The 24,392-nt window shown below is 43.5% G+C and overlaps 1 protein-coding gene across 1 annotated transcript in view; it reads left to right on the plus strand.

Annotated features, from left to right (window-relative positions):
* The window catches only part of Mccc1 (Methylcrotonoyl-CoA carboxylase 1), a 74,069-nt gene that overhangs the window by 25,766 nt on the left and 23,911 nt on the right, over nucleotides 1-24,392 (plus strand). The window contains exons 4-7 of the mRNA XM_068352790.1: nucleotides 948-1,095; nucleotides 3,136-3,273; nucleotides 17,146-17,241; nucleotides 17,756-17,965. Coding sequence (XP_068208891.1) covers nucleotides 948-1,095; nucleotides 3,136-3,273; nucleotides 17,146-17,241; nucleotides 17,756-17,965 — 592 coding nt within the window. The remainder of the gene's footprint in view (nucleotides 1-947; nucleotides 1,096-3,135; nucleotides 3,274-17,145; nucleotides 17,242-17,755; nucleotides 17,966-24,392) is intronic.

Here is a 24,392-nt window from a genome sequence, read left to right on the forward strand (position 1 = left end):
CCTAGAACCAATTAATGACAGGGAGGGATATTACTGTACATTACAGGATGTTTGATGAATTAATTTTATGGCCTTTTTTAAGTTCACTTTAGGTTTGACATCACTATGGTAATTGATATAGGTTTTTAACTATTATTTCTCTCAAGTTATCAGAAAATCTTTTTACCCATTAAGAACATTACTTAATTTTTTATATGAATATGCACCTATTTGATTTACTTCTTTTCATATTGCTCTCTTCAAGCACAGCCCTTCATGTTGATGTGTATCACAGATTGATTTCCTGTGATGGATATTGTAGCAGTTTTTTTCGTTATCATCAGTAACAGGAATAATTTTGATAGTGCTTCAAACTTTCCGTTTGTGGTACTGATTTTCAATTACTGGCAAATTAAAGTGATCGAGAGCAGATCTCTCTCTCTCTCTCTCTCTCTCTCTCTCTCTCTCTCTCTCTCTCTCTCTCTCTCTCTCTCTCTCTCTCTCTCTCTCTATATATATATATATATATATATATATAAAACAGATTGAGATTAATATGAAAAGCTTTCTCTCAAGCACACCAGAAACACTATTAGAAAAACTGGTGCTTTACTCCTTACGTAACAAGTGTCCAAGTTTTCTCTTGAGTGTAAACATAACCACCAGTTAGCCGATATAAATCCCACTTATATTTTCATTAATTACAACGAACAAACAAATGGAACAAGCAAGTAAAATGAATGGCAACGCTAAATTACAGTATATAACTTTAATAAGAAGTAAACATCAGTTGATTTCTCTTTGTTTAGTTTAGTCCGGCGAGGTCAACCGGTCCGCATCTGAAACTAGAAGGGTGAATTTGTTATCACTTTATTGATCATTTTGAAAGTTAGCTTCTCCCTATCAAGAAATGAGTAATAGTTCAAGGTTAGTTTGTGCTTGATCATGATTTTTTTTGTTTTTTTCAGCACTTCAAAGAAGATTATGTCAGAGGCTGGAGTCCCAATTATTGGAGGGTACCATGGAGATGACCAGAGTGACAGTCGGTTGCGTGAGGAAGCAGAAAAAATTGGCTTTCCTATCATGATTAAGGCCGTTCGAGGAGGAGGTGGAAAGGTACGTCTCGCTTTTATTGTTTGGGTAAAACCGAATTAAGTATTAAGTGTTTCATAGTGATTATTGATTGAATTGATTGGAATATCAGAAAAAAAGAGCAATATGGATAAGAGAGCAAACTAAGGATATTCTAACATGTAAGAAAAAGAAATGGACAGGGGCAGGACATATAATGAGAATGACAGATAATAGATGGACATAATAGTAACAGAATGGGTCCCTGGAGATTGCAAAAGAAGCAGGGGAAGGAAGAAAAGGAAATGGATTAACGAAATATAAAAAAATTGCTGTTATAAACTGGCATAGAAAAACCATAAACAGATGGAAGTGGAACGTCATGTCTGAGCCCTTTGTCCTGCAGTGGGTAATCAACTGTTGATGATGATTGATTGTAGATACTAAGGACAAGCACCCGAGTACTATATATACTGTTCTAAGGTTTAGTTCATCATTATAAATTGTTTAATTAGGTAATGAGTTCAGAATGCCCTATTAGCTTGGTTGCAAGATGGTAAGGTTCCTACAGTTGTGTAATCTTCAGAATTAATCTTCTGTAATCTTGCAGTACTTCTGAAAGTGACTATTAAAGACCTATCAGTCTTTTCTGAGCTAAACTGTGGAAATATCTTCACAGCTGACTTGATGGTGCACATCACAGCTAGCAAAGAAGGCATTAGGCATATCCACAATATTACATTTGAACTGTACAATGGAAGTGTTTTCACATAAATATCTGTCTTATGCTTTTTTTGTTACTGAGAATGAGAAATATATTATCCATGGCAGGATAGTATGTATTTAAAATTTGCAAGCTTTATTGTAAATGTTTTTGTTACCTGCTACATTATAGTGTAGCCAGATGTCTCTTTAGCTTGCATTTATGTGTACCAGAGTTCATGAAGTCCAATTTACCAAAGAATTAATTATTAATGTGCTCCATTGTGTTATAGAAACAAGTTTTTTACCCTCCTCCATACTTATACCTTTAAGTATTCAAGTCTATGTTGTTTTGATCAGTTTTTCTACCATCTTTATTTACTCTTGACGAGATTTTATGATCTAGGACATTTCAAGCTATTTCTATACTTCATAAAATAGATTGTTTAGGTTTTCTTGTAACATAACAATGCCTGTGATAGGTATTTTCACTTGTTAACGATAAATTTAGCAAGTATTTGCGTCAGTCATTTGTATACTTAAAACTTTCAAGTGTCCCTTCAGGTTTCTTTGAGTGTCTCTTTAATTTATGTCCAACTTACCCTCTCCTATGACATGCCTTTCGCATTTTGTGTGCTGTTTCATGAACAAAATCGTTTTACATTAATTACTTTCCTTTTCAAATGACTTGTTATTTCCCACTTGATATCTCATGTTTCTTGTATTGTCAGGTTCCTTTGTATTTTCCTCTTTTGTGCTTCCTCACTTTTACCAATTTTTATTAATGAATGTCCCATTGTAATGATGTATGATTTGGGAGGTAATTATACAGATTGTACATACATACATATACCAAGGCACTTCCCCCAATTTTGGGGGTAGCCGACATCAACAAATGAAACAAAACAAAAAGGGGACCTCTACTCTCTACGTTCCTCCCAGCCTGACAAGGGACTCAACTGAGTTCAGCTGGTACTGCTAGGGTGCCACAGCCCACCCTCCCCCGTTATCCACCACAGATGAAGCTTCATAATGCTGAATCCCCTACTGCTGCTACCTCCGCAGTCATCTAAGGCACCGGAGGAAGCAGCAGGGCTTACCGGAACTGCGTCACAATCGCTCGCCATTCATTCCTATTTCTAGCACGCTCTCTTGCCTCTCTCACATCTATCCTCCTATCACCCAGAGCTTTCGTCACTCCATCCATCCACCCAAACCTTGGCCTTCCTCTTGTACTTCTCCCATCAACTCTTGCATTCATCACCTTCTTTAGCAGACAGTATTGTACTGCGTAGACTCTTGTCCTTAGAGGGACATATCCATGCCACCTAGTATTTAAAGGCCAAGAAGTAAATGTTTGAATAAGATTTTCCTCTATTTTAGGGTATGCGTATTGCAAAGACAAGGGAAGAGTTTGAGGAACAGCTGGAATCTGCCAGGAGAGAAGCCACAAAGTCATTTGGCGACGATGTAATGCTGCTCGAGAAATTTGTTGAACGACCCAGGCATGTTGAAGTTCAGGTGGGTGGCGCAGTGCAGCCCTTCTCTTTCTTTTGAGTATTCTGTGATTAGAGAGATTGACATCACTTGATGATTACAATTGATTGGCATTAAATTTAGAAGAAAAGATCAATTTTGTACTGTATCTCAAAAAGAAGGTAGAGTCTGAAGTATAAAGTAGTGCTATCTAGATAGGTTAGTTGTGTAAGCATAAGACTCTTAGAGGAAAATAGGAAAGGAACTAGAAAATTATTACCTTTTTAAAAGTAATTAAAATATTAGCATGGACTCAAGTCAAAAGAGCTGTACTTTAGGGTTATAGGTATTTACCAAACCAGTATGAAAATTCTTACAATGAATGACCTAGGAAAAAAAGAAGAAAAATCCATTCGAGTTTATTAAAAGTTTCAGTGCTCTATCAAAGTTAAATTTTAAATATTTAACTTAGCCGGTGAATATATAATAGCTGCAACTCTGCGGCTCGACAGAAAACACACTCAAAAACTCGCGAGCGATCGCTATGAAGGTTGCGGGTGTGCCCACCAGCGCCACTATCGGCCAGATACCACTCTTGCATGTAAACAAACCCTTCAATTCTTCTCTGTCGACGTTGACGACAAGACGTATCAATACTCGCTGTAGAACCTGGAGTTTTCTCAACATATTTGGTGAAGTACTTCATTTTGGTTTGAGCTTTCGCAGTGCAGGTGTTTTATCTTCATCTTAAATCTTGAACTCGTTTTTGGATAGATTTAATTTTTGATGACAAGAGAGAGAGTATGGACTTTCTTTGACTTTTAAATGGCCGACCCTTCCCTTAGACGGAAGTGTGTTTTAGGCTTTTAGCAATTATCTTATCACGTTATAAATTAATTATAGATTTTCCTCTATATATTTTATATCTCAACCGCCTTTATTAGGCCTCTTCGATTAGCTTTCCATTTATAATAAACATCAAAATAAATTTTTCAATATTAAACTTACCCGATAATCATGTAGCTGTCAACTCTGTTGCCCGACAGAATTCTATGGAGGGATACGCCAGCTATCACAATACTAGAAGGGGGTGTTCTTACCAGCGCCACCTGTGGCCAGGTACTCAAGTACTTCTTGTTGACACCTCCTCAATTATTCCTCTGTCGTGCTTCTGACAAGACGTTCTGGGATACGCTTATGTTCTTGGAGTATTTTCACGACTTTGGTGAAGTATTTCTCTTTGATTTCGGCTGTCGCTTTACTGGAAACTTCTATTTTAGCTTAGTTAGCTTTTGGAATTAATTTGATTATTTTTGGTGACGAAGAGAGTATGAACTCTCGTTCACCTTTCAATGGCCGACCCTTCCCTTAGACGGAAGTGTTGGTGTCTAAGAGAGTATAGACTCTCTTTCTTAATTTTGCTTAACAAAAGTTATAGATTTATTTTATATCTCTCCGCCTCTTATAGGCCTCTTCGATTAACTTCCTTTTATTATAAACTTATTAAGATTAATTTTTATATTTGTTTATTTTCGACCTTCCTAATAGTAGGCGGTCTTTTCTTGGTACCGAAGTTAATTATCGTGAGCCCGTCATTTCGGTTTTACCTGTTAACATATTATGCTATTTTAAGGTCTTTGAAAGAATTTCTTTGATAGTCTCGTACTTTTTCAAAGTTGAACTAACGTTTTGTTTGTCTCGGCAGTTGTTGACGTTCAGAACGTTTCAACTTGCACTCTATCGTTACGATAGAGAAAGAATGTTCACGGTTTCACATTGCAGTAAGAGTAACCGTGTCTAGCGTTTTGTTCATTCTTTCTTAACTTAATGGTTTTGATCCTAATAAGGAACTTTTCTTTTTGGGAAATATTTCAGTTTTTTCCTTTAACAATAATATGTTTTAACGATATATATGATTGGGCTCTTCTCTCAGGTTCTAAGTCAAGAGAGAGAGAGAGAGAGAGATAGAGACGGAGGGAGAAAGAGGATAAACGTTTCCCTCAAGCCTGCCAGGCGTACGAGTAACGTCGTTATCGTTTTGCTCTTATCCCTAGTCTCTTTAGGGGAAGAAACTAAACGTTTCTAGAGTGATCTAGTGTTTAGTCTCTTTCCAGCCACTGAATTTTCTTTCATTAGATTTTTCTGTTACATTGTAATTCTGTTTTCGCAATTACTAACTTTTGAGAAGGATAGAATTGCGTGTTTCAGGTACAAACCACTTAAAGTTTCGAGTTCAGTGAAATAAGTGCAAACAGAAATCAAAGTGATAAGTGATTAGCGCAAAGTATGTCAGTGTTATGCGTGAGGGTACTTTTGTGCGCGCCAGTCGTCCTCCCAGTCCGGGACCTCTTGCAAGCTCCCAAGCCCAGGGGAGAAGCAATGTCGAAGGGCATAAGGGTTCGGCAGGCCTTGATCGGCGCACAGAAGTATCCTCGGTGGTTGTGGGCGTGTCTTACCGAGACCGTCACTCCCACCCGCAGACGATTGAGCCTTTATTTTACTCGTCTGCAGAAGAGTTTTAGAGGAGAAAATAAAGGCAGAGTTACGCTGGTCTCAGGTCTCAAGACCTCTTAAACGTAAAGTCCAGACCTATGCCAGACGTACGAAGTAAAGTTCAACAACCCGGCTGCACCCGTTCAGCCTGTGCTGCACCCGCCTGCACTCGCTGCACCCAGTCGCAACACCATCTGCCAGGCGTACGATGTTGTGGACTCTACTACAGTCCATGCAAGCACAGCTTTCGGACTTGATGCGTGAGTGTCGTGCTGAGAGTGTTGCACCTCCTGCACCTGTGGTGCACCAGCCTCCTGCACCCGTTCAGCCTATGCTGCACCCGCCTGCACCGGTGGTGCACCAACCTCCTGCACCCGTTCAGCCTGTGCTGCACCCGCCTGCACTCGCTGCACCCAGTCGCAGCTCCATCTGCCAGGCGTACGATGTTGAACCACTTTCGGAGTTTGCTGTTCACAGTGTTGTTCAGCCTCAGCCTTCTTTAAGGCAACCCGTGCTTTGGGATCAGGAGAGTTACACTCTTCCTCCTCCTCCCCTTGCTGCTCCTCCAGTGGTGCAACTCTCGGTTGGGGTACAACAACCTCTCCCCTCCGTGAGTCTGTCTGCTCAACCAGCGCTGCACCGAGTTCAACCCTCATCTAGGCAAGCTCATCTACACCATGCACTTGCGCCTCAGGAGCCTCAGCTTGCTAGAACTTTAACTTGTTCTGCGCAGCCTCAACCTTCTCATGCTCCACTCATCTCTCAGGAACAGGAACGGACTACTCCGCCTCCGTCCTCCGCTTAGCTGGTACAATCCTTGGGTGCAACTCTTGCTAGGAGTCAACCTCCTTCACCCTTGCACCTGCCTTCTGCTCCGTCTGTTGTTCAGCCTATGCAGTCTGAACCTCAGGTTTTCCCTCAAGTTGAGGAAACCTCTGTTGTTGTTCCAGCTCGTTCTGACTCTGCTGTTCAGCATACCATGGTTCAACCCCATGCAAGCATGCATTAAGCACTCTAGCACTGGTCATGGAATTTCTGAGAAATGTTAAACGCCATGCACACGCTCTGCTTTCCTTTCAGCAGGCTCTGCTTACAGCAGGCTCTACTTCCTACATGCTCAGCATTCAGCATGCTCTGCATTCAGCATGCTCTGCATACAACATGCTCTGCATACAGCATGCTCTGCATTCAGCATGCTCTGCATACAGCATACTCTGCATACATCATGCTCTGCATACCTTACCGCATGCTTCTCAACACATCTTGGGTTGTTGCCAACTCACTAGACTGTCAAGCAGTTTCATAACGTTGCCTTCTAGTCTGCTGCTTTGCACCAGTGAACCCTCACTCAGAGAACTTAGCTTTTCTAGGATAAGGTCCCTGTAGATGAGAAAGTTCTTTTCTCCCTCCTTCTGATATTCCCTTGAGGACTCTGTCATTTGGAGGGAGCCTTTAGCTGCATAACCTCTTATGGACTTTTATTTAAGCATAACATGCTTACAGGGAAGGTAATGGTTACACTTCAGCCGCTAATCCCGTCTGTTACCACACCTGCTCCCATAGACCTTGAGCTGTGTTGCATGACATGCAGTCCAAGCTTAGTCCTTGTTAGAGGATTTTTTGTTTACGGAGTCAATGTGTCACGGGGAAGACGTTCAACAACCAACAGAAGGGACTTGTTGTGACGCAGTGGGCAACCTCAGCAACCCGTTAAGGAGTTGTCTGTACGACCCAGACAGTCTAGACAGATTCGGGTTGTCACTGTACTTCCTCGCTTGCCCATGATTGACAGTTTACAGACTGTGCAGCAGTATCATGATCTTGTGTCCGGCTCCGTCAGACGACTGGCTTTTAAGAGCTCCCTCAAGTCGTCGCTGTCTGGAGATTTTCAAATGGACTATGGATCTGACCAAGGAACTGGGCCTCCTGGTCAATTTTGAGGAGTCTCAGCTCGTTCCATCCCAGACCATTGTCTCCTTGGGTATGGATCTTCAGAGTCGAGCTTTTCGGACTTGTCCGTCGGCCCCAAGGATCTTCCAAGCCCTAGAATGCATCCAGAGCATGCTGAGAAGGAACCGATGCTTAGTCAGGCAGTGGATGAGTCTAACAGGGACACTTTCATCGCTGGCCCTGTTCATCGAGTTAGGGAGACTCCACCTCCGCCCCCTTCAGTATCATCTAGCTGCTCACTGGATAAAGGACATGACGCTAGAGACGGGCTCAGTTCCTGTTTCCGAAGAGATGAGGTCTACTCTAACGTGGTGGAAGAACAGCATTCTTCTCAAGGAAGGTCTACCATTGGCTGTTCAGTCCTCCGACCACCGTCTCTTCTCGGACGCATCGGACACGGGCTGGGGTGCGACACTGGACGGACAGGAATGCTCGGGAACATGGAATCAGGAGCAAAGGACACTTCACATCTATTGCAAGGAGTTGTTGGCAGTTCATTTGGCCTTGATAAACTTCAAGTCCCTCCAGCTTAACAAGGTGGTGGAGGTGAACTCCGACTACACCACAGCCTTGGCTTACATCTCCAAGCAGGGAGGGACTCATTCGAGGAAGTTGTTCGAGATCGCAAGGGACCTCCTCATTTGGTCAAAAGATCGAAAGCTCACGCTGGTAACGAGGCTCATTCAGGGCGATATGAATGTCATGGCAGATCGCCTCAGCCGGAAGGGTCAGGTCTTCCCCACAGAGTGGACCCTTCACAAGAATGTTTGCAGCAGACTTTGGGCCCTGTGGGATCAGCCAACCATAGATCTATTCGCTACCTCGATGACCAAGAGGCTCCTCTTGTATTGTTCTCCGATTCCAGACCCAGCAGCAGTTCGCGTGGATGCCTTTCTGCTGGATTGGTCCCATCTCAACCTGTATGCATTCCCGCCGTTCAAGATTGTCAACAGGGTACTTCAGAAGTTCGCCTCTCACAAAGGGACACGGCTGACGTTGGTTGCTCCCCTCTGGCCCGCGAGAGAATGTTTCACTGAGGTACTGCAATGGCTGGTCGACGTTCCCAGGACTCTTCCTCCTAGAGTGGACCTTCTGCGTCAACCTCACGTAAAGAAGGTACTCCCAACCTCCACGCTCTTCGTCTGACTGCCTTCAGACTATCGAAAGACTCTCAAGAGCTAGAGGCTTTTCGAAGGAGGCAGCCAGAGCGATTGCCAGAGCAAGGACGACATCCACTCTCAGAGTCTATCAGTCTTTATGGGAAGTCTTCCGAAGCTGGTGCAAGGCCAATGCAGTTTTCCTCAACCAGTACCAATGTAACCCAGATTGCTGACTTCCTGTTACATCTAAGGAACGTAAGCTCCCTATCAGCTCCTACGATCAAGGGTTACAGAAGTTTGTTGGCAGCGGTTTTCCGCCACAGAGGCTTGGATCTTTCCTCCAACAAAGATCTACAGGACCTCTTAGGTCTTTTGAGACCTCAAAGGAACGTCGGTTGTCCACTCCAGGCTGGAATCTAGACGTGGTCCTAAGGTTCCTAATGTCATCAGGATTTGAACCGCTCCAATCAGCCTCTTTTAAGGACCTCACATTAAAAAACTCTTTTCCTCGTGTGCTTAGCAACAGGTAAAAGAGTAAGTGAGATCCACGCCTTCAGCAGGAACATAGGTTTCACATCTGAAACGGCTACATGTTCCTTGCGGCTCGGTTTTTTTGGCTAAAACGAGCTTCCTTCCCGTCCTTGCCCTAAGTCGTTCGAGATCCCAAGCCTGTCCAACATGGTGGGGAACGAACTAGAGAGAGTACTTTGCCCTGTTAGAGCTCTTAAGTACTATTTAAGAAGGTCAAAACCATTACGAGGACAATCAGAAGCCTTATGGTGTGCTATCAAGAAGCCTTCTCTACCAATGTCTAAGAACTCAGTTTCTTACTACATCAGGCTTCTGATTAGAGAAGCAAATTCTCATCTGAAGGAAGAAGACCTTGCTTTGCTGAAGGTAAGGACACATGAAGTGAGAGCTGTGGCTACTTCAGTGGCCTTCAAACAGAACCGTTCTCTGCAGAGTGTTATGGATGCAACCTATTGGAGAAGCAAGTCAGTGTTCGCATCATTCTATCTCAAAGATGTCCAGTCTCTTTACGAGTACTGCTACACCCTGGGTCCATTCGTAGCAACGAATGCAGTAGTAGGCGAGGGCTCAGCCACTACATTCCCATAATTCCATAACTTTTTAACCTTTCTCTTGAATACTTTTTATGGGTTGTTCGGTCGGCTAAGAAGCCTTCCACATCCTTGTTGATTTGGCGGGTGGTCAATTCTTTCTTGAGAAGCGCCGAGGTTAAAGGTTGTGATGAGGTCCTTTAGTATGGGTTGCAGCCCTGTATACTTTAGCACCTTTGGGTTGATTCAGCCTCCAAGAGGAACGCTGCGCTCAGTAAGGAAGACGAACTTAAAAAAGAGACAGAGTAACGGTTCAATTCGACTTCCTTACCAGGTACTTATTATTTCATTGTTATTTGAGATAACTGTTATATGAAATATGGGATACTTAGCTATCCTTTAATCTTGTACACTGGTTTTCACCCACCCCCCTGGGTGTGAATCAGCTACATGATTATCGGGTAAGTTTAATATTGAAAAATGTTATTTTCATTAGTAAAATAAATTTTTGAATATACTTACCCGATAATCATGATTTAATTGACCCTCCCTTCCTCCCCATAGAGAACCAGTGGGACCGAGGAATAATTGAGGAGGTGTCAACAAGAAGTACTTGAGTACCTGGCCACAGGTGGCGCTGGTAAGAACACCCCCTTCTAGTATTGTGATAGCTGGCGTATCCCTCCATAGAATTCTGTCGGGCAACAGAGTTGACAGCTACATGATTATCGGGTAAGTATATTCAAAAATTTATTTTACTAATGAAAATAACATTTTAATGATTTGTTTATATGCGACCTTTCCTGAGAGTAGGCGGTCCTAACTTGGAAACCGAAGTTAAACAACGTTGAGCCCTTTTCAATCGTAAATAACTTTTACAGAGCTAATGATTTAAAACTTATTAAATGAAATATTTTTAGTAAATATTTTATGATAGTTTTTTTCTTTGAATAGTCTTCGTACTGTTTCAAAGATGAACTAACGTTTAGTTTATTTATGCTACACAGTTTGCGCTCTATCGTTACGATAGAGAGAGAGAGTATCACGGTTTCACTTTGCAGAAAGAGTAAATCAATTCTGACGTTTTGTTCTTTTTTCTTTCAAAGCTTAAATGTTTTAAAGACTATTTTAAAGGAACTTTTAATTGAAAAACCTTTCAGTTTTTTCCTTTGGTCAAATAACATGTTTATTGACGAAAGGTAAGTGGGCTCTTCTCTTCGGTGCGAAATCAAGAGAGAGAGAGAGAGAGAGATAGAGACGGAGAGAGAGAGAGGAGAGAGAACGTTCCGATCTTTATCTCGTCCCAAGCGAGTAACGTTGTTCTCGAGTTACTCTCGTCCCTAGTCTCTGTACGGGGAGAAAGGATAAAACGTTTTTAATTTTTATTCTCGTCCCAAGGCACTGTACGGTGAGAGATTGAAAACGTAGTTTTGAATGAACTAGTGTTTAGTCTCTTCCCCAGCCACTGATTTTTTTATCTTAAAATATGTTTACTGTTTTTTGCTGGTATTAATGTGCTTACATTATACGACTGATTTCGCAATTACAACCTTTTGATGAGGGTAGAATTGCGTGCTTCAGGTAGAAATCAGTTTTATTCATACCTAATGTGAATTGTTAAAAAATTTGATTTCAGTGAAATAAGTGCAAAACAGAAAATCGTAGTGATAAAGTGATATTGCGCAAAGTGTTATCAGTGTTGCGACCGAGGGTTCGTCTGTTCGTGCCTGTCGTTCGCCTAGTCCGGGACCTCTTGCAAGCTCCCAAGCCCAGGGGAGAAGTAATGTCGTACGACTAATGGGTTCGAGAGGCCTTGATCAGCGAACAGACGTTCCCTCTATGGTATCAGGTGTATCTTACCAAGATCACCCCTACCATAAGGCGAGAGAGACGATTTTCTCCTCGTCATCCGAAGGCTTTTCGCATAAGAAACCGTGGAACAAGGTTTCGAGGCCCTTTAAGCGAAAGTCAGTCCTTTCAGGACAGGTCCAGCGTCCTGGTTTTAACTATTAGGACAGCTCTGACCCTATGCAGTCATCGGAAGACTGCTCGCCGCCTAAACAAAAGCGTAACACAGACTCCGAGAGTCTATTTGTAGGCAAGGTTTTGCAGTCACAGACGTTACCCTCGTCTCTTACCGCAACCATTCCCGTTAATCCTAAATGGGTTGTACGGCAAGACATGCAGAATAAGCTTGCCTCCCATATGGAAGACTATTCTGCCGATAAGTCCGTTGAGCCTAGCCGTTTATCTCATCGAGATCCTGGCCTTCAGCCACCCTAACGTTCCTTTGTGCGTCCTGTTGACGTTGGCGTAGCCAAGTCACGTCAGTCAGGTTGTTTAGAACCACACTCGATGCGGTCTCGTGTGGATTTTCAGCCACATTTGGACGTTAGGCCACTTGCTGATGCTCCTGTTGACATTCAGGACGTTCGCCAACAATCGGAGTTGACTTGTTTTGACGCTGAGCGTCAACCTCCGCATTCTAGAGTTGTTTTGACTGCTCAGTCTAGGCGGTCAAAGCAGTCTCGAGTGGACGCTGTGCGTCCTCACGCACCTGTTGTTGTTGACAGTTCACAGACTGTCAACCAGTTACATGACGTTGCGTCCTGGTCCGCTACTAATGCACCAGTGCGTGTGGACTCTGCTTGTAAAGCATTGCCACCACGGTAGGTCTCTCCCTTGCTTGAGACTCGGCTATTGTCGGACAAGGTTCCTTCAGATGAGGAAGTTGCTGTTCCCCCTCCTACTGATATTCCCTTGAGGACTCTGTCAGACGGAGAGGAGCCTAAAGCTGCTTAGCCCTCTATGGACTTTAAATAAATCATGCTGATTTTTAAGGATCTTTGTCCGGATCTTTTTGTAACTGCTGCTCCTCGTTCGCCTAAACGTCAGAGCTTACACTAGGCCTAGCTACTTCGAAGCCGTTGTTTTATAAGCTAGTGCTCTCTCGCTCTTCTAAGAGAGCTTTACGTTTGCTAGGCGACTGGTTTATCACCAGGAGGAGTTTGCTTTCCCTTCTTTTAAGCTGGCTTATAAAGCGAGAGTCTGATATGACACGAGAGAAGTTCTCGGCTTGGGAGTTCCTGCCTCTGCCCAGATAGACTTCTCAAACCTCATAGACTCTCCCTGGCGCCTGGCCATGAGACGCTCCAAGATTTTACAGGTCGACTTCAGAGCTATTTTCGAGCCTTTGAAGTTTTGCTGTACAATTATGTCATGCATAAACAAGGCTTTCAGGGATGGCTCCAATGATCTGACAGCCACGTTCTCTGCAGGAACAAGTCCCTCAGGGATGGCTCCAATGATTTGGCAGCCATGTTCACTGCAGGAGTACGTAAGAGGCAAGTGCGCTCAATGTGTTCATTGTCAAGACAAACTTCACGATGAAGTCTACCAGGCTGTCTTGACAGCATTTATGGAAGGCGACTGGATGGTCTCTCTCGACCTTCAGGAGGCATACTTCCACATTCCTATACACCCGGATTCCCAACCGTTTCTGAGGTTTGTTTACAGGAATGTGGGGTACCAGTTTCGAGCCCTGTGCTTTGGCCTCAGTCCTGCGCCTCTCGTGTTTACGAGGCTCATGAGGAATGTGGCAAAATCCCTCCATCTATCGGGGATCCGAGCCTCCCTGTACTTGGACGACTGGCTTCTCAGAGCATCGTCCAGTCTTCGCTGTCTGCAGGATCTACATTGGACGTTGAGTCTGGCCAGGGAGTTGGGACTTTTGGTCAACCTAAAAGTCCCAACTGATCCCATCCCAGATTATTCTATATTTGGGGATGGAGATTCGCAGTCAAGCCCTGCTCGAAGTCCAACTAATGCTGAAACGAAACGTTTATTCAGTCAGGAGTTGGAACAGTCTCGTAGGGACTCTCTCATCCCTGGAGCAGTTTGTCTCACTAGGGAGACTACACCTTCTGCCTCTCCGGTTCCATCTAGCCTCTCACTGGAACTAGGACAAGACATTAGAGACGGTATCATTCCCAGTCTCCGAACCAGTAAAGGCATGCCTGAAATGGTGGGACAGCAATATCAGTCTGAGAGAGGGACTATCCCTAGCAGTCAAGAACCCAAACCACGTGTTGTCCTCAGACGCGTCGGATTTGGGTTGGGGTGCGACCCTGGACGGTCGGGAATGCTCGGGTCTGTGGACCTCAAGTCAGAAGAGCATGCACATCAACGGCAAGGAGCTATTAGCAGTCCACTTGGCCTTGATGATATTAGAAAGCTTCTTCGAAACTAAGTGGTAGAGGCAACTCAGACAACACCACAACTTTGGCGTACATCTCCAAGCAAGGAGGCACACACTCCTTCACGCTGCTCGAGATCGCAAGGGACCTTCTCTTATGGTCAAGAATTCGAGGCATCTCCCTGTTGACGAGATTCATCCAGGGGGACTTGAACGTCTTGGCAGACTGTCTCAGTCGGAGGGGTCAGGTGATACACACGGAATGGACCCTCCACAAGGACGTGGGCAAGAGTCTTTGGGCTACTTGGGGTCAACCCACCATAGACCTCTTTGCCTCCTCGTTGACCAAAAGGTTACCAATCTATTGCTCTCCAGTCCTAGATACAGAAGCAATCTACATAGACGCGTTTCTACTGGATTGGTCTTTTCTGGACTTATATGCATTCCCACCATTCAAGATAGTCAACAAGGTACTGCAGAAGTTCGCCTCTCACGAAGGGACAAGGTTGACGTTGGTTGCTACCCTCTGGCCCGCGAGAGAGTGGTGCACCGAGGTACTTCAATGGCTGGTAGACTTTCCAAGAAGTCTTCCTCTAACGGTAGATCTGTTACGTCAGCCTCACGTAAAGAATGTCCATCAAAGCCTCCCCGCTCTTCGTCTGACTTCCTTCAGACTATCGAAAGACTCTCAAGAGCTAGAGGCTTTTCGAAGGAGGCAGCCAGTGCGATTGCAAGAGCTAGGAGAGCTTCTACCATTAGAGTATACCAGTCGAAGTGGGAAGTCTTTCGAGACTGGTGCAAGTCAGCATCTGTGTCCTCGTCCAGTACCTCTGTAGCCCAAATCGCAGATTTTCTTTTACATCTGAGAAAGGTTCACTCCCTTTCAGCTCCCACGATTAAGGGCTACAGGAGCATGTTGGCTTCGGTCTTTCGACATAGAGGCTTAGATCTTTCCAACAATAAAGATCTCCAAGATCTCCTTAAGTCTTTCGAGACCTCTAAGGAACGTCGTTTGGCAACTCCTGGATGGAACTTAGACGTGGTCCTAAGGTTCCTCATGTCAGACAGGTTTGAGCCATTACATTCAGCCTCCCTGAAGGATCTCACCCTCAAGACACTTTTCCTAGTGTGCTTGGCTTCGGCTAAAAGGGTCAGTGAACTTCATGCCTTCAGTAAGAACATCGGCTTTTCTACAGAAAAAAGCCACTTGTTCACTTCAACTTGGTTTCCTGGCCAAAAATGAACTGCCTTCTCGTCCTTGGCCTAAATCTTTTGATATTCCTTGCTTATCAGAGATCGTAGGCAATGAACTGGAAAGAGTATTATGTCCTGTTAGAGCTCTTAAGTTCGATTTAGCTCGTACTAAGTCATTACGAGGTAAATCTGAGGCATTATGGTGCTCAGTTAAGAAACCTTCATTGCCTATGTCAAAGAATGCTTTGTCATATTTTATCAGATTTTTTTTAATACGAGAAGCTCATTCTCACTTGAATGAGAAAGACCGATGTTTACTTAAGGTTAAGATGCACGAAGTTAGAGATATAGCAACCTCCGTGGCCTTCAAGCAAAATAAATCTCTGCAAAGTATTATGGACGCGACTTTTTGGAGAAGCAAGTCAGTGTTCGCGTCATTTTACTTAAAAGATGTCCAGACTCTTTACGAGGACTGCTACACACTGGGTCCATTCGTTGCAGCGAGTGCAGTAGTGGGTGAGGGTTCTACCACTACATTACCCTAATTCCAATATCCTTTTTAATCTGTCTCTTGAAATGTTTTTAATATTGTTTTTTTGGGTTGTACGGAAGCCTAAGAAGCCTTTCGCATCCTGGTTGATTTGGCGGGTGGTCAAAGTCATTTCTTGAGAGCGCCCAGATTAAGGGTTTGATGAGGTCCTGTTGTATGGGTTGCAGCCCTTAATACTTCAGCTCCTGGGAGTCTTTCAGCATCCTAAGAGGATCGCTGGGCTTCGTGAGGAAGACAGACTTATAAGGCAGAGTAATCGTCTAAGTCAACTTCCTTACCAGGTACCTATATATTTTGGTTTTGTTATATTGATAACTGTCAAAAACTCTTAGCTTATACGCTGTAAACTTAATTAACTCTGGTCTCTACCCACCGCCTTGGGTGTGAATCAGCTATTATATATTCACCGGCTAAGTTAAATATTTAAAAATGATATTTTAATTATAAAATAAATTTTTGAATATACTTACCCGGTGAATATATAAATTAAAGGCCCTCCCTTCCTCCCCAATAGAGACGCTGCGGGACAAGAAGAATTGAAGGGTTTGTTTACATGCAAGAGTGGTATCTGGCCGATAGTGGCGCTGGTGGGCACACCCGCAACCTTCATAGCGATCGCTCGCGAGTTTTTGAGTGTGTTTTCTGTCGAGCCGCAGAGTTGCAGCTATTATATATTCACCGGGTAAGTATATTCAAAAATTTATTTTATAATTAAAATATTTTGACTTAAGCACTTTTTATGTTCAAACATTTACAAGTTTTTAAAATAGCTACATGGAATACCCATTGTGAATTAGTTTCTTTGATAAATAGCCAACTGTTGAATATAAAGTATTTGTTCAACCTAAGAACAGGAAATCTACAGAATTGTGAGCTGATAACTCCAAAATTCATATTGTTGTATTATGGGAAAAGGATGAGATTTTCATTAAGTTCAGTACATTTAGTTTAGGATTAATATTTTCAATATGTGTTAACCCTTTTACCCCCAAAGGACGTACTGGTACGTTTCACAAAACTCATCCCTTTACCCCCATGGACGTACCGGTACGTCCTTGCAAAAAACTGCTATTTACATTTTTTTTTGCATATTTTTGATAATTTTTTGAGAAACTTCAGGCATTTTCCAAGAGAATGAGACCAACCTGACCTCTCTATGATGAAAATTAAGGCTGTTAGGACAATTTAAAAAAAGTATACTGCAAAATGTGCTTGTAAAAAAATAACCCCTGGAGTTTAAGGGTTGGAAAGTTCCAAATAGCCTGGGGGTAAAAGGGTTAATAACTTTACTGATGTATAAGAATTGTTCTGTTGTATATTTCATAATTGGTGTTTGGAATTTCAAGTAGTTAAATATACGGTACCTTATTCCAGGTATTTGGCGATCACCATGGTAACTATGTTTACCTGTTTGAGAGGGACTGCTCTGTCCAGCGACGTCACCAGAAAATTATTGAAGAAGCTCCCGCGGTAAGTAGTTTATTCTTATTGTACTTAAGTAAATAAGTAAAGATGATGGAAAGGTCCAATTACATCTTGATATTGGATGTTACTTTTATTAAGAGTATCATTAGTTGTAGTTTGAAGTTCATCTACCTCTTATATACCATATGTACATACATACATATGCCAAGGCCCTTCCCCCAATTTTGGGGGGTAGCCGACATCAACAAAGAAACAAAAACAAAAAGGGGACCTCTACTCTCTACGTTCCTCCCAGCCTATACCATATACAGTACCATATGTACAGTATATTAATTTTTTTTAATGCTCTGCTGTAAAGGTGTTTGTTTTGTATTATTCACCAGGAATTTAAATATTCTTATATTTGGTAATTGCTTCTCTGACAGATATTCGTAGCATAATTTGCTTATGCTGGCAGTGAATGATAGCTTCTGAAAATGATTCAAAGGTGACAATTTTTGCCATTTTTATTCATATGGTTATATTTTTCAATTATTAAACTTGAAATTTCGTTTGCCAGCCTGGTTTGACATGGGATGTTCGGAGATCACTCGGTGAGGCTGCTGTTCGAGCTGCAAGGGCTGTAGGGTACGTCGGAGCCGGAACCGTGGAATTTATTCTTGACAGTTCGCATAATTTCTTCTTCATGGAAATGAATACACGTTTGCAGGTGGAGCATCCAATTTCAGAGATGATAACCAACACTGATTTAGTTGAATGGCAACTAAGGGTAAGAATTAGCATATTCCAATGTTGTAAAACTTGTACAATATGTTCTTTTGCTATAAATAGAAATATAGCAATCACATTTTAAATATTTTAATATTGACTTGAGATTATTACTGATTCGTTCCTAACCCTATCTACTCGAGATACACCAGCCATACTCCTTAGACACTTCATCTCAAACACATTCAATTTCTGTCTCTCCGTCACTTTCATTCCCCACAATTCCGATCCATACATCACAGTTGGTACAATCACTTTCTCACACAGAACTCTCTTTACATTCATGCCCTTTGCTCTATTTTTTACTACTCCCTTAACTTCCCCCAACACTTTGCAACCTTCATTCACTCTCTGACATACAGTAGGGTCCCGAATTATGCGAGAATTTGGTCGATTAATGACCTCGTGTAAATGGAAAATCGCGAATTTCGAAACACACAACTAACAGAAATAATTCCATTGCGGCCATGGCAACCAGCAATTTGCCTATTCAAATGTGTTTACTACCCATTTCCAATACTTTCTTTGTACTATACTGTATTTCTTTATAATATCAAATTGTTCTTGTAAATAAATAAAACATTTAATATACTTTAAAGTTCTAATAACTTGAAAAATGGTTAAAATTACAACCAGGATAGGTGTAAACACCATATATTTCCCGTTATAACACAACCCAAAATACAGACAAATTTTAATGTTTGTCATATCTATTGTATAATACAACTGGTGAATAGCAAAACCATCACTCTATAGACTAGCTTGTTGTATGATTGAAAATCCAGTTTTCAATATTAAACTTAGCCGGTGATCATATAAGCTGCAACTCTGTTGCTCGACAGAAAAACCTACGGTCAAAATACGCCAGCGATCGCTATGCAGGTGGGGGTGTACATCAACAGCGCCATCTGTCGAGCAGGTACTTAGTACTCCAAGTAAACAAAGAACCAATTTTCTCTCTGTCGGGCTACCGGCAAGACCTACTAATACGCTGTTACTAACTGGATTTGTTTTCACAACTATTTGGTGAAGTACACTATTCTAGTTTTGAGCTTTCGCTATGCAGGGGTTTTATCTTCATCTCAAAACTTGAACTCGTTTTGGATAGATTTAATTATGGTGACAAAGAGAGTATGGACTCTCTTTCACTTTTAAATGGCCGACCCTTCCCTTAGACGGAAGTGTGTTTAGGTTTTTAGTAATTTTGCTTAACACGTTATAGATCTATATATTTTATATCTCTCCGCCTTTATTAGGCCTCTTCGATTAACTTTCCATTTATTATAAACATATAAAAATAAATTTTTATGTTTTGTTTATATGCGACCTTTCCTGATAGTAGGCGGTCCTAACTTGGAACCGAAGTTAATCAACGTTGAGCCCGTTATATCGTATTTAGCCTTTAAAGAATTTAAAACGTTTTAAATTTAATGTTTTATGAAAGAATTTCTTTGATAGTCTTCGTACTGTTTTCAAAGATGAACTAACGTTTAGTTTTTTAGACTACGCAGTTGTTGACGTTCAGGACGTTCAACATGCGCTCTATCGTTACGATAGAGAGAGAGTGTATCACGGTTTCACTTTGCAGTAAGAGTAAATCGATTCTGACGTTTCGTTCATTCTTTCTTAGCTTAAATGGTTTAAATTCTAAATTAAAGGAACTTTTTATTTGGAAAACCTTTCAGTTTTTTCCTTTAGCCAAATAACATGTTTTTTTGACGATATATAATTGGGCTCTTCTCTCAGGTGCGAAATCAAGAGAGAAAGAGAGAGAGAGATAGAGACGGAGGGAGAGAGAGGAGAAAAAAACGTTCCGTTCAAGCGGGTAACGTTGTTCTCGTGTTTCTCTCCTCCCTAGTCGCTGTACGGGGAAGAAGGTAAAACGTTTCTAGGGTTTTATTCTTGTCCCCAGGCTATGTGCGGTGAGAGATTGTAAACGTAGTTTATTTGAACTAGTGTTTAGTCTCTTTCCCAGCCACTGAATTCTTTATCTTTATATATGTTTTCTGTTTTTGCTAGTATTAATGAGCTGCATTATACGACTGTTTTCGCAATTACTACCTTTTAAATTAGGGTAGAATTGTGTGTTTCAGGTAGAAATCAGTAAAAGTTTCGATTTCAGTGAAATAAGTGCAAAACAGAAAATCAAAGTGATAAAGTGATATGCGCAAAGTGTTACAGTGTTGCGTCCGAGGGTTCGTCTGTTCGTGCCTGTCGTTCACCTAGTCTGGGACCTCTTGCAAGCTCCCAAGCCCAGGGGAGAAGTAATGTCGAACGACTTATGGGTTCGTCAGGCCTTGATCAACGAACAGATGTTTCCCTCCGTGGTTTCGGGCGTATCTACCCAAGATCGCCCCACCCACACAAAGACGAGAGAGCCCATTTATTTCTCGTCTGCGGAAGAGGTTTCTCGTAAGAAACCATGGACCAAGGTCTCGCAGCTTATTAAGCGCAAGTCGGTCCCTTCCGCGCAAGTCCAACGGCCCAGTTGTAGCCACTGGGTCAGTTCGGACTCGCTGCAGTCTTCCGACGACTGCTCACCTCCTAAGAGAGGCAAAGCGGTACCGCATCAGGCAGTCACACCGTCTGTTGCCGCACCTGCTCCTGTAGACCCTAAGTGGTCTTTGCTGTAGACCATGCAGTCTCAGTTAACGTCATTGATGCGGGACTTTCGTGCGGAGAAGGTTGACACTGCACCAACCTCTAGCCTGCAACCAACACGGTTGTGCGTCCTGTGGACGCTGAGGCGACCTTCTGCCGCACTCCAGCTGAGAGAGTCCCGCCACCCATGCGTTCCAGTGTACCCTGCCAGCCGCATGTTGACGTTCAGTAACGCACGGAACCTTCCGTTGACGTTCGCGAGGTACAACAACAGTCTAAGTTGTTTTGTTTTGACGCGGTGCGTCAACCTCAGCATTCTAGAGTTGTTTTGACTGCTCAGTATAGACAGTCAAAGCAGTCTCGAGTGAACACTGTATGTCCTCACGCACCTGTTGTGGTTGACAGTTCAGTTGTTGACAGTTCACAGACTGTCAAGCAGTTACATGACGTTGCCTTCTGGTCTGCTACTAATGCACCAGTGCTGTATGTCCTCACGCACCTGTTGTGGTTGACAGTTCAGTTGTTGACAGTTCACAGACTGTCAAGCAGTTACATGACGTTGCCTTCTGGTCTGCTACTAATGCACCAGTGAGAGACTCACTGAGATAACCTAGCTTTTATCGGACAAGGTTCCTGTAGATGAGAAAGTGCTGTTCTCCCTCCTACTGATATTCCCTTGAGGACTCTGTCATTTGGAGAGGAGCCTTAAGCTGCTTAGCCTCCTATGGACTTTAATTAAATCATGATGATTTTTTAAGGATCTTCGTCCGGATCTTGTAACTGCTGCTCCTCGTTCGCCTAACGTCAGAACTTACACTAGGCCTAGCTACTTCGAATCCGTTGTTTTTAAGCTAGTGCTCTCTCGCTCTCCTAGAGAGCGTTACGTTGGCTAGGCGACTGGTTTTTGCACCAGGAGGAGTTTTAGGGATACAGCCTTTGATTTCCCTTCTTTTAAACTGGCTTATAGAGCGAGAGTCTGATAGGACACGAGAGAAGTTCTCGGCTTGGGAGTTCATACCTCTGCCCAGATAGACTTCTCAATTCTGGTAGACTCGCCCTGGCGCCTAGCCAGGAGACGCTCCAAGTTGTTTACAGGTCAACTTCTCTACTTTTGTCGAGCCTTTGAAGTTTTGCTGTACTATTATGTCACACATATCAAGGCTTTCAGGGATGGCAAATGGTTCCGCCTCAGTCGCTAACCCCGTCTGTTGCCACACCTGCTCCCGTAGACCCTAAATGGGCTTTGCTGCAAGACATGCAGTCCAAGCTTGCGTCCTTGATAGAGGACTTAAATGCGGAGAAGAACCTTCTGGCCAACAACCTTCCAACCGGTTGGTTGTGCGCCCTGTTGACGCTGAGGTAACCTACTCGCGTCTGCCAGTTGAGGTGGTTCCTCCTTCTGGCCAACAACCTTCCAACCGGTCGGTTGTGCGCCCTGTTGACGCTGAGGTAACCTACTCGCGTCTGCCAGTTGAGGTGGTTCCTCCACCGATGCGACCCAGTGTGGGTTGCCAGTCGCACGTTGACGTTAAGCGACGCTCGGAGGTGGTTGTTGACGTTCAGGACGTTCAACAACCAGCAGTAACTTGTTGTGACGCAGTGCGTCAACCTCAGCAACCCGGTAGGGTGTTGACTGCACAACCCAGACAGTCTAGACAGTTTCGGGTTGACGCTGTACTTCCTCGCGCACCCATGGTTGTTGACAGTTCACAGACTGTGCAGCAGTGCCATGATATTGCGTCCGGCTCCGTCACGCATCCACCAGTGCGACCGGATTCAGCGAGTCAGACGTTGCCCACTCCGTTGCCGTTTCCCCATCAGTTTCGGATGAGGAACCCTCTGATGAGGACGTTGCTGAACAAGACGATCAGCCCCCAGCCCTGCTATCCATCCAGAAGATGCTGAAGAAGAAACGCTGCCCAGTCAGGCTGTGGATGAGTCTGGTAGGGACACTGTCATCCGTGGATCAATTTGTGTCACTAGGAAGACTACACCTCCGTCCTCTTCTATACCATCTAGCTTTTCACTGGAAAAAGGACAAGACGCTAGAAGCGGTCTCGATCCCGGTTTCCGGAAAGATAAAGTCTTGTCTGACTTGGTGAAAGGACTATATCAACCTTAGAGAGGGTCTTCCCCTGACTGTTCAGACTCCCAACCACGTTCTCTTCTCGGACGCATCGGACGTAGGCTGGGGTGCGACATTAGACGGTAGGGAATGCTCGGGATTATGGAACTCGAGTCAAAGGACAATGCATTTCAACTGCAAGGAGCTACTGGCAGTACGTCTGACCTGGAAAAGCTTCAGGTCTCTCCTTCAAGGCAAAGTGGTGGAGGTGAACTCGGACAACACCACGGCTTTGGCGTACATCTCCAAGCAAGGAGGGACCTACTCTCTGACATTGTACGAGATCGCAAGGGACCTCCTCACCTGGTCAATAGGTCTAGACATATCACTAGTAACGAGGTTCATCCAAGGCAACTTGAATGTCATGGCAGATTGTCTCATTCGGAAGGGACAAATAATTCCAACAGAATGGACCCTCCACAAGGATGTATGCAAGAGACTTTGGGCCACCTGGGGCCAGCCAACCATAGATCTCTTCGCAACCTCGATGACCAAGAGGCTCCCAATATTTTGCTCACCAATCCCGGACCCAGCAGCAGTTCATATAGATGCCTTTCTACTAGATTGGTCACATCTAGATCTATATGCATTCCCTCCGTTCAAGATTGTCAACAAGGTACTGCAGAAGTTCGCCTCTCACGAAGGGACAAGGTTGACGCTAGTTGCTTCCCTCTGGCCCGCGAGAGAATGGCTCACCGAGGTACTTCGATGGCTAGTAGACGTTCCCAGAACACTTCCCCTAAGGGTGGACCTTCTACGTCAGCCACGCGTAAAGAAGGTACACCAAGGCCTCCACGCTCTTCGTCTGACTGCCTTCAGACTATCGAAAGACTCTCGAGAGCTAGAGGCTTTTCGAAGGAGGCAGCCAGAGCGATTGCTAGAGCAAGGAGAACATCCACCCTTAGAGTCTACCAATCGAAGTGGGAAATCTTCCGAAACTGGTGCAAGTCAGTATCCGTATCCTCGACCAGTACCTCTGTAACTCAAATAGCTGACTTTCTCTTATATCTGAGGAAAGAACGATCTCTTTCAGCTCCCACTATCAAGGGTTACAGAAGCATGTTGGCATCAGTCTTCCGTCACAGAGGCTTAGATCTTTCCAACAATAAAGATCTACAGGACCTCCTTAAGTCTTTTGAGACCACGAAGGAGCGTCGTTTGGTTACACCTGGTTGGAATTTAGACGTGGTACTAAGATTCCTTATGTCAGACAGGTTCGAACCGCTACAATCAGCCTCCCTGAAAGATCTCACCTTAAAGACTCTTTTCCTGATATGCTTAGCCACAGCTAAAAGAGTCAGTGAGATTCATGCCTTCAGCAAGAACATCGGATTCTCATCCGAAACGGCTACATGTTCTACAACTTGGTTTTCTAGCCAAACACGAGCTGCCTTCTCGGCCTTGACCAATATCGTTCGATATTCCAAACTTATCGTATGGTTGGAAATGAACTAGAAAGAGTCTTATGTCCTGTAAGAGCTCTTAAGTTCTATTTAAAAACATTTACGAGGCCCGTCTGAAGCTTTATGGTGTTCAGTTAAGAATCCATCTTTGCCTATGTCAAAGAATGCTTTATCCTATTTTATCAGACTGTTAATACGAGAAGCTCATTCCCATCTGAATGAGGAAGACCAAGCTTTGCTGAAGGTAAGGACACACGAAGTTAGAGCTGTCGCAACTTCCGTGGCCTTTAAACAAAATA

This window comes from Palaemon carinicauda, chromosome 29 (assembly GCF_036898095.1).
Source record: "Palaemon carinicauda isolate YSFRI2023 chromosome 29, ASM3689809v2, whole genome shotgun sequence".
NCBI classification, from domain to species: Eukaryota; Metazoa; Arthropoda; class Malacostraca; order Decapoda; family Palaemonidae; genus Palaemon; species Palaemon carinicauda.